The sequence below is a fragment of the Cebus imitator genome, unplaced genomic scaffold (assembly GCF_001604975.1).
Source record: "Cebus imitator isolate Cc_AM_T3 unplaced genomic scaffold, Cebus_imitator-1.0 Scaffold2, whole genome shotgun sequence".
Taxonomy (NCBI): domain Eukaryota; kingdom Metazoa; phylum Chordata; class Mammalia; order Primates; family Cebidae; genus Cebus; species Cebus imitator.
Genome location: NW_016107317.1, coordinates 6,128,245 through 6,146,331, shown reverse-complemented (window position 1 = coordinate 6,146,331; position 18,087 = coordinate 6,128,245). Strand labels below are relative to the sequence as shown.

At 37.1% G+C, this 18,087-nt stretch overlaps 1 protein-coding gene and 1 long non-coding RNA gene across 2 annotated transcripts in view; one reads left to right on the top strand and one right to left on the bottom strand.

Moving 5' to 3' along the window:
- The window catches only part of PIK3C2G (phosphatidylinositol-4-phosphate 3-kinase catalytic subunit type 2 gamma), a 395,898-nt gene that overhangs the window by 261,987 nt on the left and 115,824 nt on the right, over positions 1 to 18,087 (bottom strand). The window contains exons 13-14 of the mRNA XM_017528884.2: positions 12,414 to 12,545; positions 2,866 to 2,980 (exon numbers count right to left, since the gene is read on the bottom strand). Coding sequence (XP_017384373.1) covers positions 2,866 to 2,980; positions 12,414 to 12,545 — 247 coding nt within the window. The remainder of the gene's footprint in view (positions 1 to 2,865; positions 2,981 to 12,413; positions 12,546 to 18,087) is intronic.
- LOC119471235 overlaps positions 1 to 18,087 on the top strand; it is an 83,915-nt gene that overhangs the window by 63,963 nt on the left and 1,865 nt on the right. The gene's annotated exons all lie outside the window — the stretch shown is intronic.

The following is an 18,087-nucleotide window of genomic DNA, read 5'->3' as shown; positions in this document are numbered from 1 at the left end:
TTCCACTTGGCAAAACCTGTGTTCCTAAAGGAACTATTCACCTTATCTTAGAAGAATCAAGGACAGTCTCTCATCTGATAGATTCTTCCCTTCTTCTACCACCACCACTGTTCTCTCCCTATAGAACCCTAAAATCATGAATTTATATCCACAAAACTCTGGCAATGGTCATACTTGAAAATTTTCATTAACCTGAGGTATTTTGGATCGTTCATAAAATAGTTTAATAGAAAATACACCTGTCCTCTTAAAGAAAGATGATTTATACCTACACCTAGACACCCCACAGGTCTATATAAAATACAATATATCTCAAACTGAGTTCATCATATTACTCTGTTGAAGGCTGTCTATTCTTTCTCTGTGTTCATTATTAAAACTGAAGACATTGCTATGAACTCAGGAATTCAAGTTTCTGTCTCTGTTTCCCTATATGTTTCCTTCATATAGTTGTGTCCCTTTCTGTTTAAAAAAAAGTTTCTAAAATCTACCATTTAATTGTTTTTTCTTAGTTTTGGCCTTATGATCTTTAACTTCGAGCACTAAAATATTTTTTTAACAAGTATTCGGGCAGGGTGCAGTGGCTAATGCCTGTAATCCTAGCACTTCAGGATGCTGAGGCAGGAAGATTGCTTGAGGTCAGGGGTTCAAGACCACCATGAGCAACATAGTCAGACTTCCATCTCTACAAATTAAAAAAAAAATTAACAGTGTATGGTGGCATGCACTTGTGGTTCCAGCTACTTGGGAGGCTAAAGTGACAGGATCGTTGGACCCCAGGAGGTGGAGGTTGCAGTCAGCCATGTTTATGCCACTGCACTTCAGCCTGAGTGACAAAGTGAGTCCCTGTCTCAAAAAGAAATGAAGAAAAAAACCGACAACCAATAAAACACATGTAAAAAATCCAAACAAAAACAAAATCAACAAAAACAAGTGTTCATATATCTAATCTTCTTGTTTTTTAAGACATTCTCTACAATTGCTAGAACTACTTTTTATGACTTGCTGCCCAGATAATCATATCCAAACCTAGTACACAATCTAGTACCCTAATGATTTTCCACTTTTTACCACTGTTCCTCACGTAATTTATTCTTCAATCTTAACTAACTTGCCATGTTTTGAAACTGCCAACTCTTTTCTGAATCTGTGTGTTTGCACTGTGCATTCCTTCATGATGGATAATCCTTCCCACTTAAACTCGTTAGTGAGAATTTACTCATTCTCTAAAGGGCATTCAAATGTCATGTCCTCTGGATGTCTGTCCCAGACTTCATACATTTCTTTATTTTCCCTCAGAAATATTCATTGCTATTCTCATTGTGTTAGTGTTTCTACAATGGGTATAGTATCTGTCACATTACGTCAGATTGAGTTGTGAAAGTCTGTCTCTCCAGCTGGATTTTGCATTCCTTGAATTCCTGGCTTAGTATTACGTATTTGCTCATTTTAGTAAGAGTGTTTATCATAATGTTTGGAGCATAGTAGTCATATATAAAACATGAATAAAGTGTGATTGAATTGAATCTCTAGCATTTTGCTATTTTTCTTCATTTGTAGAATATATTTACCAGGTTTGTGATGAGTCTCTCCTCTTTATTAATGGATTATATTTATCATTTTGTTCTTTTAAAACACAACAAATGCCAATTGATAAGTTACCACGTGTGGAGTGTCTCTGATGTTGTGCCAAGATCTAATCTGAATAAGCATCCTTTTTTTAACATGCCCACAGATTAGAAGTGGATCTTTAGGTGTCATCTGGTTGAATCTTCCTCTGCAAGAACGTGATGCCATATTTTTATTAGTATTAATTTTTCCTTTCCATGTTAAATATTTTTCTGCACATTTTTCTCAACTTTGTGTCCTAAACCTTTCACCACAAGCCTGGAAACTTAAGAGCCTGAAGACTCTACTAATTTTTTCTAGATCTGTGATGTCAGCTGAGGACATCCTTTTCTCAAAAGTACATTTGACAATATCTGGAGACATTCTTTGATTGTCAGAACTGAGAAAGTGCCTTGGGCATCCAGTGGAAAGAAGCCAGGGATGATGCTAAACATCCTGAAATGCACAGAACAGTCCCCACAACAAAGAATTTTCTTGTCCAAAATGTCAATACTGGTAAGGTTGGAAAACTCTGTTCTAAAGGATGCTGCCCAGAAAACATATTCTAATTTTTCCTATACAGGAAAAATTCCATGCATTTTTCATGCATGTTCCATACATTTCTGTGTATGTGACTGTGCATGCCTCAAGTTTCCAACCAATCTGATGAACTACAATTGGGAGTTACATAAGGAGCTGTAAGCATTAAGGACCAAAGCCTGAAGTCATTTACCACCTTTCATTTATGATTGCAAATCACATAGAGTAGACAGATTTTAAGAAAAAAAAAAAAAGGACAATTTGTTTCCAGTTTCTTTCCTACTACTCAGTTAATTGCTAGTCATTTTAGAAACATGCAACAGAAGAAATTTTAAAGAAATATGACACAAAGCTGAGGCAGGTGTGAGTAGGATACCAAGTTAATAATTCACACCAATGACTGTTTTTAGACAATAGAAAGAAAAGTGAACGGCCATAATGAGTATACTAATGGCAAACACTCCATAGTTCTCCAACATGACCTTGTTGGATGGAGAATGGTTTGAAATTGCCATTATATAAGCTGGGATAGAAGTGCTTTGAGAGTACTGTATATAAAATAAAAGCAGTAGAGGTTTCACAAATCCCAGAAGGCTGAAGGCAGAGAAGACTATTAAAATGTGTGATCCTAGAAGAAATTGTTTCTGCAATTGACAACAAACTACTTGTCAACTAACACTTGCCATGTGTACTTTAATCTTGTAGCCTGGCACTTACCTGCAGGGTCACTGGGGATGGCTGACTTACATCCCACACTCCTGGAGCTATCATTTCTATGGGAGGCTCACTCTGAAATGTCATGCTGAATAACATAGACCCGAGAATGGATTTTCTGCAAAAGACAATACACAGACAGACAAGAGTCACTTCATGATGGAAGCTATTATTATCTGTAAATGTTTTCTTTTGGAGTATAAACATAATCAGCTATTATAGTGGGTTTATTCAGTTGCTGGAAAAGAAATGAGATAGTCCACCAGCCTAGACACTGATTAACAGTTCGTTTCTAATATACCACATGCATGGCTATTTTTGTAGAAGCCTACATTTATTTTTCACATGAGAAAATTATTTACCGACAGTGGTTTCTAATGGATGGCAATTATTTTTAATTGCCATCAATGGTGATTATAAGGTAGAACTAATAATTTTAGATTTATATTCTTAGAGTTTAAGAATTTTAGATTTATATTCTTGGAGTTACAACTGCCTTAAATCAATACAGATGTCAACTCTTCAGAACATATTTGCTCCATGGAGTGACTAAATCCCTGGGAAACTTTAAAGATATAAGTTCTAAATTTATAGAAAAAAGATTTAAATTAGTATAGCATATGATTTGCAGAATAAAAATAGTTGTGGGGCTTCATGGAGGAAACGCTTTCTTACGCATAAATAGAAAGATTATTCATATTCTAAATGTTTAAAAATTGGTGGTAAATTACCATAGTAAATGAGAGTACATACAGTAAAGGCTTTAAACAGGGAAGAGTTCGTGCATGGTTTTAACAGCTTCAGTAACATCCAAATCCACAGATCCTTGTATAAATTAGAAAAGAAGTCATACCTGGCTGTGTATATGAGTCAGAATATCAGAAAAATGTTCCAAAAATCATGGAAAACAGTCTCTGATTTTAATATGCCAAATTGAAAATGCAAAACTGAAAGTCAACAAAATTAAGCTTATAAATAACTTTAATGCATCAAGTGAGTTTTTCTAAAAGCAATATATAATTCCATCTTGCCATTTAACAGATCTTATGCAAAATAAGAGGAAGACATTCGACAAATAAAGCTTTCTTTAGACCTTTAGCTTTCTGGAGACTGCCTCTTTTATTATTTTCTCTATTTAAAGATATTGTAAGCAAATACCTGCCTAGGGGAGTATAATTTGCTTTATTAAAATATGGGCAGATGTTTTATATGACTTAAGAATATTCTTCTAGCAGGATAAATTTTAAGTCTTGTTTCTTTGTTGCATCCCTCCCTTACCTGAATAAAATCTGTCTTGGTATAACAATATTGGGGGACCAGTATTAGGAAGGTAAGGATTAGTTTAATAGAGGTAGAGATTAGAAAATTATTATTGTAATTTTCCCTTTTGCCTTTCAGGGCATATGAACTTCACCCAAATGGCCAAACCCTCATCTGCCTGGGAAAAGTTTTGAATTAGGCAGAATGCTAGAGGAGAAAGAAACATGTCTAACACCAAATTTGGAGGTCATAATGTTCTCCACAGCATTCAGAGACAATGTTTCTGTGCGTGGAAAAGAATCAACAGAGGTGAGGATGGAGGAGGATGTGCCATATCGGATAGGAGAACATGATGAAAGAAAAGCCCATCACTTCCTGGGAATTGGGGAGGGTGAGAAGTAGAAGACAGAGAAAGAAGGAGCCGAATAAGCACGGCTGACATAGGCATCCCAGTTTGCCTCTCCTCTGCTTTGGCAAGTAGATGGGGAGACGTGTGAGATCAGTGAGCAAAAAACATAATGCTGAAGGCAGAGGAGCTCCTCTTTGCACTCCGTTTCAGACCCTGGAAGGAAATCACCTCTTGAGTGGTTCTGTGCTACGTGTGGCATTGCCATTAAACTGGGCATTATGTGAGTAACAGGCAGGAGGAACTTGTGAGTTTAGCTTTTTTAGGCCTTCTCTGGGTTCTGTGTAGATAAGATGGGATCTGGAAATATCTAAAGATTTTTGAGAGGGAGAGTTTCCAGAGTTTCCCTGGTGGGAATAAGGGCTCTGTAATAAGGGCATCTGATTGGACCATTCAACCTGGGGTCAACTGGGAGTCGTTGGCAAACCTCAGAAGGCTCCATGGTGCCTGTGAAAGCCTGAGTCACCCAGGGCTTCCCAGGAAACCCTGACCAAGCAGGGGGAGCCCCAGTCATGAGCTGCAGACTTCAGCTATAGCAAGCATCCATGAGCTTAAAAAGGGGCTTTGATTTGGGTATTGGAGGTCACCAGGGCAAATAATCTGTTTTTATGTTTTTTTTTCCCTCCTTTTCTTATATATCCTTTCCCCCTCCTAGGACGATAACCAGAGAGTAAGAAGGTTATCTGAGTGACCCAGCATTTTTATCCAGAAGAGACTGCATATTCTAAAAGGGCTATTAAAAGTTACTGAACTAGGGCTGGGTGCAGAGGCTTACGCCTGTAATCCTAGCACTTTGGGAGGCCGAGGCGGGTGGATCATGAGGTCAAAAGATCGAGACCATCCTGGTCAACATGGTGAAACCCCATCTCTACTAAAAATACAAAACATTAGCTGGGCATGGTGGCGCGTGCCTGTAATCCCAGCTACTTGGGAGGCTGAGGCAGGAGAATTGCCTGAACCCAGGAGGTGGAGGCTGCGGTGAGCCAAGATCGTGCCATTGCATTCCAGCTTGGGTAACAAGAGTGAAACTCCATCTCAAAAAAAAAAAAAAAAGATACTGAACTAATACCTTGTCACAGATGGAACTTTATTTCTTCTCATTAGTTACAGGGTGGGAGTTCATGAGGAAGAGTGTGATATAGGAGTTGCATTATTTATTCACACTTAAGTTGTGGAATGAGTTATATTTGTGGTCTTATCATATTTATATGTCTTGGCTATGCTTTAATCCAGAAATCTGAATGATCTAAGAGGTCTTGACAGAGGATGAGTAGACTCAAGAATTTGATGGTAATTACTGTCTTCAGATTGAATCTTGGATATATTAACAGTCACCAAAGCTTTAACCCTGAGGCACACGTGGCAGAGTGAAGTCAGAACACTTGACATAGGTGTGTGTATGGGGAAATCTATCAAAAAATAGAGTGTAGGGTGAATGAACTTCTAGCTATCCATTAAGGCTAATATATACACAACTTAAAGTCATTCGAGGGGGAAAGGAAATAGATGTTTGGCAGTATTATGGAGGTTCTTCATGTATTTGATATTAATTTACTTTTTGATAATAAAATTTGCCTAAAAATCTTTTTAGATACTGCAAGCATAATGGAGGGAACACATTTCCATAGACTTCATTAAATAGAGAATATAGGGAAGATGAGGAAATTGAGATGTGAAATTGAAATGTGAAAAGATGCATCTAAGAGTGTTGGTAGTTCTCAGAAAGAAGATGAAAATAGAAACTTTTAAGACCAGGCAAATGGGACCACTGGTCATTTTTAAAGTATTACTGCTGTGAAAACATTTATTAAGCTAGTTAAAATGAAACATTTTGAAGGCAGGGTATACAAAAAAGAGTTCCATGTAATGGAAAGAACACCAGACTTTGTGTCAGGACATCTGGAGCCTGTCTTTATTATTTACCTTCCCTTTATTAGCTTAACTTTTTTGAGCTTCTTGGACAAAATCAATGATCTTCAGAGTTTTGATATAGCTTTGGGGTTCTGCTGGTAGTTGAGGGTGAGCTTCAGATAGATGGTAGGAAGATCTCAGTTAGGCTGGGCTATGGGTTTATAAATTCTCTTGATAAAACACATCCATGGAATCACTCTTATACTTTGAGGTTTTTAATATGATGCCATTAGAAGAAGGACTACACTGCTAAACATAATATTACAAAATATTTGTTCTGGAGTAGCCTTAAGACACTTTTCAATTTAAATATATTTTATAAATTCGTTGACCGGAAAAGCCAACACAAAATTTGTGACACCAGGAGAACAGATGGGCTGGTTTACCCTCTTTGGGTCACTTTTCCTCAAGCAACAAGATAAGGTGTTTACATAAAACAATTATCAATTTTAGCCATAGTACTCTATGTGTCTACTGCTGGCATCTTGTAGCCAAAGAATTGGTAGCAGGCAGGACCAAAGGATCTGATGTTATAAAATTATTTTGGCCACTGACTTTATTATATCTAATAGGTTTCATGAGTAAGAGTAGAGTCTAGGCAAGGCTGAGCTGGTACCCTGTTGTGTTAGGCTATTCTTGTGTTGCTATAAAGAAATTCCTGAGATTGAATAATTTATAAAGAAAAGAAGTTTACTTGACTCATGATTTTGCAGGCTTTACAAGAAGCATGGTGCTCACATCTGCTCAGCTTTCAGGGAGGCCTCAGGAAGCTTCCAATCATGGTGGAAGGCAAAGGGTGAACAGGTGTCTCATGTGGTGAGAGCGGGAGCAAATTCTGAGGACATGCTACACACTGCCAACCAACCAGATCTTGCAAGTACCCACTCACTAGTTCAAGGACAGCCCCAGGCCATGAGGGATCCATCTCCATGACCCAAACATCTCCCACCATGTCCTACCTCCAACACTGGAAACTACAATTCAACACTGGATTTGGAGGAGACAACATTTAAACTATATTATTCTTCCCCTGGCTCCTCAAATCTCATGTCCTTCTGACATTGCAAAATACAATCATCCTTTCTCAATAGTCACCCAAAGTCTTAATTCATTCTGGCATTAACTCAAATGTCTGATGTCCAAGTCCAAAGTCTCATCTAGAGATAAGTTCTTTCCATCTATGAGCCCATAAAATCAAAACAAATTATTTATTTTCAAGATAAAATGGGGGTACAGAAATTGGGTAAAAATTCTCATTCCAAAATGGAGAAATTGGCCAAAAGAAAGGAGTTACAGGTCCCACGCAAGTCTGAAACCCAGCAGGGCAGTCATTAAATATTAAGGCTCCAAAAATAACCCTTGACTCCATATCCCACATCCCGAGCACACAGATACAATGGTGGGTTCCTAAGACCTTGGTCAGCTTTGCCCCTGTGGCTTTTCTATGATGAGTTAGTAAACTGCTAGTGACTCTACCATTCCAGGGTCTGGAGAGCGGTGGCCCATTTCCCACAGCTTCACTATGCAGTGCCCCAGTAAGGACTCTGTGAAAAATCCAACTCCACATTTCTCCTCTGCAGTTCCCTACCAGAGGTTCTCTGTGAGGAATCTGCCCCTGTAACAGGTTTATGCCTGGGTACCCAGGCTTTCCAGTATGCTCTTTGAAATATAGGTGGAGGTTGCTAAGCTTCCTTCACTCTTGCACTCTGTATGCTTGCAGATTTAACACCTTGTGGAAGCTGCCAAGGATTATAGCTTGCAATTTACAAAATGGTGGTCCAAGCTGTACCTGGGCCACTTTGATCTGAGGTTGGAGCCAGAGCAACCTCGATGTGGGGAGCAGTGTCCTGAGGCTGCACATGGCAGCAGGGCCCTGGGCCTGTCCCTAGAAACCATTCTTTCCTCCTAGGGTTTCACATTTCCTGGCTATCAGCACCTGGCTCTTTTTTAGTTATGCAAATATGTCTAACAAGTACTTGCTCCAAGCCCACTTCAGCTTCTCTCCTGATAATGCTTTTTCTTTCTCTGCCAAATGGCCAGGCAGCAAATTTTCCAAACTTTTATACTCTGTGTCCCTTTCAAATACAAATTCTAATTCTGAGTCATTTTTTTCACTCCTGCATCTGAGATGAGGCTGTTAGAAGCAACTGGGCTACCTCTTGGATGCTTTGCTACTTAGAAATTTCTCCTGTCAGATACTCTAAGTTACCATTCTTAAGTTCAAACTTCCCCAGATTCCTAGGGCATGAGCACAATGCAACCAAATTCCTTGCTAAGGCATAACAAGAGTAACCTTTGCTTCGGCTCCCAAAAGTTCCTTATTGCCATCTGAGACCTTGTTAGCCTTTACAGAATTTATATCACTATCAGTGTTTTGACCACAACTATTTAACTGGTCTCTCAAAAATCACAAACTTTCTCTCATTTTCCTGTCTTCTTCTGAGTGGTTCAAACTCTTCCAGCCTTTGCCTGTTACCCAGTTCTAATGCCACATCCACAGATATCTTCATAGCAATACCCTACTTCTGGTACCAATTTTCTGGGTTAGGCCATTTTTGCATTGCTGTAAGGAAATAAGTGAGCCTGGGTAATAGAAAAGAAAAGAGGTTTAATTGGCTCACAGTTATGCAGGCCTTACAGGATGCATGGTGCTGGCATCTGCTGGGCTTCTGGGGAGGACTCAAGAAGCTTACACTCTGGCAGAAGGCAAAGGAGGAACAGGTCTCTCACATGGTGAGATCAGGACCAGGTGGGAGGAGGTGCCACACACTTTTAAACAACCAGATCTGTGACTACCTATTCACTATCTCAAGGACAGGACCAAGCCATGAGAGATCTGCTCCCATTACACAAACACCTACCACGAGGACCTACCTCCAACACTGAGGACCATAATTCAATATGAGATTTAGAGGGGACAACATCTAAATACATCCCTCTTGTAGGGTAGCAAACTGTTTACAGAATGTTTATGGAGAAAGGCATGGCACCTAAGAGCAGGAAGGGAGGCAGCTTAAGGTAATAAAACTCAGACATACATTCTAGTTTTTGTTCTATTTATAAGTAGTCTGGTACTAATTGCTGGTTTTTAAGTCTTCATTCATCATAGAGTTCTTTACCTGTACATGACATATTTGGACTAACTGAGGGTCTCTCTTGGATAGGAGAAAAAATGATAAGAAATTCTCATCTACAATTTTTTTCAGGTATATGATTTTGAAGATATGTCTGAAACAATTTTATACAATGGAGTCAGGTTTGGCTACTTGGGGAATTGTCTAAGGAATCTAACTGTTTTGAGATTAAGATTTATTTTAGGCCTTTTTTGAAATTATGAAAAACATCCTAATTTATCAAGGTTTTAAAGTCGTCTTGGGAGCTTTAAAAATACTGGTACTCAGACCAGATCACAGACCAATTAAATTAGAATCTTTGAGCATGCTTCGGCTTTGTGTTTAGTTTTAAATCTCCTCAGAAAATTCTATGCTTTAATCAGGGTTGAGAATCTCTGTTCTGAAGTAGCTTACCACAATTTAGAAATGCTAAGTAATTACCAAACTATTAATTTTGAACTTGAGTAGGGGAGGGAGCTCATGGAAACTGTTGAGGTAAGGATAACACTTTCTCGCTACATTGCGGTGACATTACAAATGTAGATGAGGTGGAAGCCTTGTCTGCAAAAGACAGCACTATAAAACTTCTGTGGGCCAAATTTACTTTTGGACTTGGAGACTTTTTGAGATAGAATTGAAGATCAGTTTGCATGCTTGAAAATGTAGAAGTTTATTTTTATTTTCAGACTTTGTTGATGCAGCCCTAACTGATGTACCTGAGTTTAATCACCATTGGTTCATCTGAAATCCACTTCTGGAGACCATAAAGAGATAGGAAACCTTTAATTCTGCATATTTTCAGTTGATATATGTGTTGGAAAAAATGACATAAGCACTCATTATAGTTCCACATGGCTAGCTATGGGCAATTTGAACTGTAATAAAAGAGAGATTCAATATCAAATGTTTACGAGCAGGGATTATCCCATGAAAGAAAATAAAATTAAGTCACCAATTTGCTTTGATTTGAAAGATCTGCATCAAATAAATAGGGTTAGAATCTTTGTAACTTGAAGCAATGAGCAAAGTGGAGTCTTCCCAGCCTCCCAGTTGCGCCATGTGATGTGTTTCTGGTTTCTTAAAAATATCTGTATTTCCTTAAATTACCCAGCATAGGAGAAAAGCAGATTTTCTGATTTTCAGGAGAAACAGGTTTTTAAAAAAATATTTAGAAATGCTTATTGAGTACTTGTTGAAGTGAGTTGTGTTTTCTGATGTCTCATCATCTACAATTTTGACGCATCCCGTTAAAATTGCTGCCTAGGATCAGTCCCAGATGCCATCTCTCACAAATGCTCATCTTCTATGACCACTCGCCTATAAAATGCTTACCAATGGTAAGTGACATATGACAAAACAACATGGAGGTGGTATTTTCACTATCATGATCATCTGGAAAAATGTCTTCAAGATTAGTTTTAAAGACAAAAATATTTCTAAATCATATGTTTAGTGTTTACTGATTTGTATGTGCAAGTAGTGTGTTACATGAGGGGAGAGTAACATGGACTTAACCTTTTTTTTCAGTGATTAATTAGACATATTCTACAAAAAATGGTAGATCTTACAAATACTGCAGGTGAAACTTTAAGGAAACTCACTTATGAGAAGGAAGGACACTTGTATAGCTGCTCCTAGTGAGAAAGAAAATAAAGTACTTAGCATAAAAATTATATCTTTGAAATGTCTGCTAATAGCAATAGGTATTGCTTTTAGGGCTAACCTGTTTCTTATAGACTTTGAAATCTTATTTCATTCTTTATCTCTTCTATAGGGACTGATTTATTTTCCCCTCAGTTCAATTTAGTAAACAAACCTGTAGTGATTGCCTGTTTGTATGAGGTGCTACATTAGATGATAGATGTGACAAAGACATACACGTTCCCTGTCTTCAAGGAACACCAGTATAGAAATGGGCTAAAGCATGAAAACAAATAAAAGAGCAACACACACACACACACACACACACACACACACACACACAGTGTACAACAGAAATAATACAACAAAGAAGATTTTTAAACATCTATTATGGTTGCTAAAATTTTTCATATTGATTAGGTCTGGAAAATAAAGACTAATGCAATTTTTAAAAAATATTTTTGCATTACCATATCTTTCTAAAACAGCAGAGGCAGAAACATACTTTATAAAGATATTAACATTACAATATATGTTTTAATTTTTCAAAAGTCCTGAATTTTATCATTTGATTCTGAAGCAAGAGTAGCCGTATGAAAAATGATTGATTTTTAAAAAATGCTTTTTCCTTAATACCATAGAAAATCATGTAATTGATTTTATCAAGTATTCTGAATATTAATAGTTTCTAAGATTTATGGTTAAATCAACACTTCATTTTTCAACGATCATTAGTTCTGAGAGAATATCTGAATATATAATTGACTTAGTTTTCTGAAAAATATCACCTTAAAGTTACTAAATATTTCTTCTTGGCAAGAAAAGCCCAGTAAGCCAGTTACCTTATATAATTTTACTTTAGTCAGAATTCCATGACTTACATTCTTTCTAAATCACAGTATTAAACCAAATCATTTTGAATTACTAATTCCAAAGAAATCAGCTAGTCAGAGAAGAAAAAGTAATTGAGATTGGTCATACCAATACCTTTTCATTATAAATGAGCCAGCTAACAAATTGAGCATAAGTCCTGTTTTTAAAGCCGTTTCTACAATTTTACTTTTCAGTTCTGCTTTCAGTAATCATGATTTATATTGAACTATGTCAATTTTAGAATAAAATGCCTTGATTTCCTCATTATGCCATATACTGCAAAATATTTACTTCTAAGAATGTTTTATTGAAATGACAGGCTTATTACTCACAATTGATATACTTACTCTTTTGGAAACAATGGAAGACAAGACCACGCCAATACATTTGCATTGTTGGTTGCACAGGCAATCCCAAACAGTTTTACAGTGAGCATGGATTCCCTTGGAAGTGACTTTATTTCAAGAGGAAAATTGATCCTAAGAATAAAAGAAAGAGGTAGCATTACCTACCCAATTGTACTGATATTTTTAATAAGAACATTCTTATCATTGTACTGGTCTGGAACAAAGATATTTATTTGAATAGAGACAGCCTCTTGAAGTTTTTTGTTTGATCTTGTAAAAACGGGAATTTAACCGAAGTACGTAGAATACAGTAGTGAGATTTTGTCAACTGGTGAAAATTATTCCTGATAATGTTGACATGTAAGTGTAATAGTTACAATAATTTGAACATTTATTCTTAAGTTGTTGCAAGCACAGATGAAAAACAGACTTAGAAAGACATTGTGTTAGGGAATTGGACAAGGCAGGAAATAACTCAAAATGGTTCTGAGGGATTAAGTTAGCTATAATGAGATGGAGATTTGGAAAAGAAGATTCCAGAAAGAGGAAAAAGCACAGACAAGAGCATATATGGATGAAAGATTAGGTGTATCTGAGAAATGGTGAATGGTTCATTGCGGCTAGAACAAAAGAAGTCAAATTGATAGGGGAAGCTGTGGAGGATGTAATTAGAAAGATAGGTGGTTGCCAGATTGCTTAAGAGCTCTACATGCTAGGCAAAGGAATTTGAACTTCTCCCTAAAGTCAAAAAGAAATATTTGAAACATGGAGCCAAAGTGTAGAGAGTTGTTTGCCATTTCAAATGTGGACCATTCTGGGTCATGATGAGGTTCTAGGGATCTGGGGGATGGTCACTGAAATGTAACACATATATGATCTCTGGATATAATAAAGTCAAGACTCTCTGAGCTCAGATCCTGGATGGATTACAAATACTAACAAGTAAAATTGGCTAAGGATAGACACAAGATTTTTAATGGTGCGAAAAACTCGAGTTTGAGTTGGAGCCATCAATATATATACAAGCAAGTGTCCAGAAGGTCCTAAATAATATTATAAGACTGGGTGGGATATACATGGGTGATGTGATTTGAGAAGGGTCTTTTGACAGAAAGTTGAGACTGTGATCTGATGTTCCTAACAGGGGCAGGAAGACATGTACCTTTCATTCTTTTCTGGAGTCATCTCAATTGTATAGAATTATATAAACAGATTCTCATATATGATCATTATACAAACATATGTCAATTATATGACCATTATATGATAATGCCTCAGAGAAGCATGGTGTTTGGGAAAGAACTATTTGTGAGATAAGGAGATGAAAGAAATTTTTTTCTAGGAGCTGAGATGGGGAGATATGTTTATTAGTAGATGGGAATGCCAAACAGGAATGAGAAAATCGGAACAAAGTTTGGCAGACAGGGCCAGAGTCATGGGAGATGAATTGCTGATGAATGGGAAGGAGAAAGAGGAAAGAAACTTGAGGAGTGACTGAGCAGCTTTATGGGATGATATCTGATGGCCATGAGGTGTGAGAGAAATAAACAGACTCTACCGGCCTTGTCATTCCCAGTTGAACTTTGATGTAAAGTTGTTTGAGCAGTAGGTGATGATTAGAATATGGATGATGACCAAAGCCTTTTGTCCAACTGAAAGGTGCTGACTGAAGTTCACCCAGCTGAGGCCTCAGGTGTTATTAAGCATCTTCTCACACTAGGAGTTGGCTTTCTAATCTGGACACTAGGGAGCAGATTTTACCTAAAGTTTCAGATCAAACATTGGTGACTCCTTCTTTTCAGTGTGTACAGCATCCAGCCTTGGGGATAAGTGGAAGTTAATTTAGTTCAGTGACCACAGTTGAATTTAAGAAAGTACATCTCTCTCTGCTTCACATGGTGTCCACTAAGATAATCAGGTCCAGATCCAGGGTGGTCAGAGAGCAGCTAACAGGATGAAAGACAGAAGAGCTATTTTAGAAGTAAAAGAGATAACTAATATCTGACTGATGGCATACCAGTGGAATGAGACAATAAAGAATTAAAGATGAATTCTAGTTTCCAGATTACAACAGATGCTTTTCACTGATAGGAAACAAAGAAGAAAGAGAAAATTGAGGTGGGAATAATGAATACAATTTAGGGAATGATGTTACTGAGTTAATAATAATTGTGAGATGCCAATATATAAGCTGTCTGTGGAAAGAATGAGTCCAAGTTTGGATTTGGATACATCTGTGTTTAAAAAATGACCTTATTGACTAAGATGCATTTAACCTTTCTAAGACTTTCTCTTTTACACGAAGTGGAACTACTAGTATATAACACAAATATGGCAAATTTTAGGTTGAATATCAGCATTATATTCATTTCTTCAATCAGTATTATAATAATTTGTATTAGCCATTGTGCACTTAATACTCAGAGTGTAAAAAACACATTTCTTGTAGACATATAAAATGCAAGTTGATATGATTTGGCTTTGTGTCCCCATCCAAATCCCATCTTGAATTGTAATCCCCAGTTATTGAGAGAGGGACCTGCTGGGAGGTGATTGGATCATAGGAGCATTTTCCCCCGCTGTTCTCGTGATAATGACTGAGTTCTTATGCGATTGGAAGGTTTTATAAATGGAAGCTTCTCCTGCTCTCTCTTTTCCTGCCATCTGGTAAAGAAAGTACTTGCTTCTCCTATCCCTTCTGCCATGATTTGATGTTTCCTGAGGACTCCCCAGCTATGCAGAACTGTGAGTCAAGTAAGCATCTTTCATTTAGAAATTATCCAGTCTCTTGTAGTATCTTTGTAACAGTGTGAGAACTGACAAATACGTAAGTCTAGCTAGACTCAAAGGAGAAAAATAAAGACTAGACTGAGAAGAATCTTCTGTTGTTAAAGACTGTCAAATTGTAGATTAAAGTATTAAATTGGGACCCAGTGCGGTGGCTCACGCCTGTATTCACAGCACTTTGGGAGGCAGAGGCAGGTGGATCACCTGAGGTCGAGTGTTCTAGACTAGCCTGACCAACATGGAGAAACCCTGTCTCTACTAAATATACAAAAAATAAATAAATAAATAATAAAAAAAATAGCAGGGCATGGTGGCACATGCCTGTAATCCCAGTTACTCAAGACTGAGGCAGGAGAATCAGGAAGCCTAGAGGCGAAGGTTGTGGTGAGCTGAGATTGTGTCATTGCACTCCAGTCTGGGCAACAAAAACAAAACTCCATCTCAAAGAAAACAAAAATTAAATTGGATATCTATATGTTTAGGTATCCAAAACCAAAAGTCCTTTCTTTTCATTCATGTTCTTTCATACTTGTTATATTCATTTAAGGTAATATGGATGTATTTCTCAGCTTAAAAGAAGCTCTGAAACTTGACATAAAATGCTGATGATCCTGTGGAATGCACAGCAATTTCTTTAATGTTCTTTCTTTTACCTATAATTGACTCTCTATTCAGCTTTCATATTTCTGTGCTAGGATGAAAACTGTAATTTCACCTTATTTCTCACATGATCTAGAATGTTCTTTTTTCCTATTAGGTCTGGCTTCTTCATGTATAACTTCACTTGTTAGTTTTTTTATAACAAAAATGAAAAAAATTATATAAGTTACAGTGGATAGCTACTGCCAATTTCCATTCTGTCATTTTTATTAATAAAAAGAAATTCCTTTAGGATAAGAAAAGTGCTTCCTAAGTAGTTATTTATTCATTCTTTAATATGTTTGATTTTTTAAAGCCAGAATAGTCTTGCATTCACTGAATTTTTTTTTAACTTTTGTAGGGCTACTTAAAAATCAAAGGAATGAACTTTCAGACAAAAAAGGAAAAAATATAAGAGACAATTCAGTAAATGGAGTTAGGTTGCTTTTTTTTTTTTTTTTAACTAAGGAACAGGTACAGATCTGAAATTTTAACCACATGTTTGCCTCACTATAGTATTTAAGAATGAATAATCATTAAAATTTTTCTTAATATTGTATTCTTCTATATGAAATAGTTTTTCTAAAATCAGAGTAAGTTTCTGAGAGTGAAAAGTGAGAGATTTTGAAAGCTACACTTTTTCTTTTTTTTTTTTTCTGAGACAGAGTCTCACTCTGTCACGCAGGCTGGAGTGCAGTGGTGCAATCTCAGCTCATTGCAACCTCTGCCTCCCGTGTTTAAGTGATTCTCCTGCCTTAACCTCTTGAGTAGCTGGGATTACAGGCGCAGGCCACCACGCCTGGCTAATTTTTTGTTTTTAGTAGAGATGGGGTTTCGCCATGTTGGCCAGGCTAGTCTTGAACCCCTGATCTCAAATGATCCACCTCTTAATGTGCTGGGATCACAGGAGTGAGCCACTGCGCCTTGCTGAAAGCTGCATTGTTCAGAACTCTCCTATTAACACTGAAACAAAATAAAAAACAGTAGGCCATTGCAAGGACTTTATCTTTTCACTGAGTAAAACGGAGAGCCAGTTCAGGATTTTCAGACAGAAAAATGACAGGCCTTGACTGATATTTTAAAGAGACCACTTTAGCTGTTGTGCAAGAAGGACTATAAAGGTATAAGAGAAGTAGGGAGACCATTATACAGCCATTGTAGTATACAGAGGAGAGATGATGGTTGTTTAGACCACTGGAAGTGATGAGAACATATTCTAGATATGTTTTGAGAAGAGAGTCAGTAGGATTTTCTGAACATGGGGACTGAAAGGAGATTCAGACTAAGGATTTTGATCTGACCAGCTAGAATTAGAATCGATTATCCAGAGTGGCCATCCATGGGTGGAGTGGTTTGAAATATAAGAACAAAAATTTAGTTTAAGACATATTGATTCTCTAAGTGTGGAGTTTGTGAATGATGCCTGGGTTGGTGATATAAATTTGGTTATTGTTCGCAAATAAATGATATTTAAAGGCATGTAACTATAAGCGAAAAGTGAGGGAATAATGACATATATAACAGAGAAGAGGGTTAAGGGCTAAGATTATAATCAGTCTGGGAGAAGGAAAGGACATGAAGAACAAATGGCCAGTGAGGTAAGAGTCAGCCATGTGGAAAGAAAATTTCAAGTTGGAGCATGAGATCAACAGTGCCAAAAGCTTCCAACAGGTCCTGTAAAATGAGGACTGAGAAACAAACATTGGGTTTAGCCATGAAGGTTCCTGGTGACAATTTCAGTGGAGCAGAGGTGATGAAAGCCTTATTGGAGTATGTTATAGAGCAAACAAAAAAACTAAATAAAGTGAATGTAGATAGTTATTTGGAAGGTCTCATTACAAAGCAGAGAAGAAAAGAAATGGTATAGCTACTGGCAGGAGAATGGAGTAGAACAGAGTTTGTTATTATTTTATTTCTTTATTTAAAACATGAGTACTATTCATGGGATGTAAATACTCTTGTCAAAATTTTATATGTTGTAAGAAAAAGTATGCAAGTCACAGTAAAACCATCAGCTTACGAGTCACAGTGGGTCTAAATGCTAGCTCTGATCAGGCTTTCTGATTGTGGGAACTGGGCCAACTTAATCAGTAAGTATCAGAATTAGCACTCAGATTTTTTAAAATTATACTTTAAGTTTTGGGGTACATGTACAGATCTTGCAGGATAGTTACATAGGTATACACATGCCATGGTGGTTTGCTGCCTCCATCCCCCATCACCTACTTTAGGTATTTCTCCCAATGTT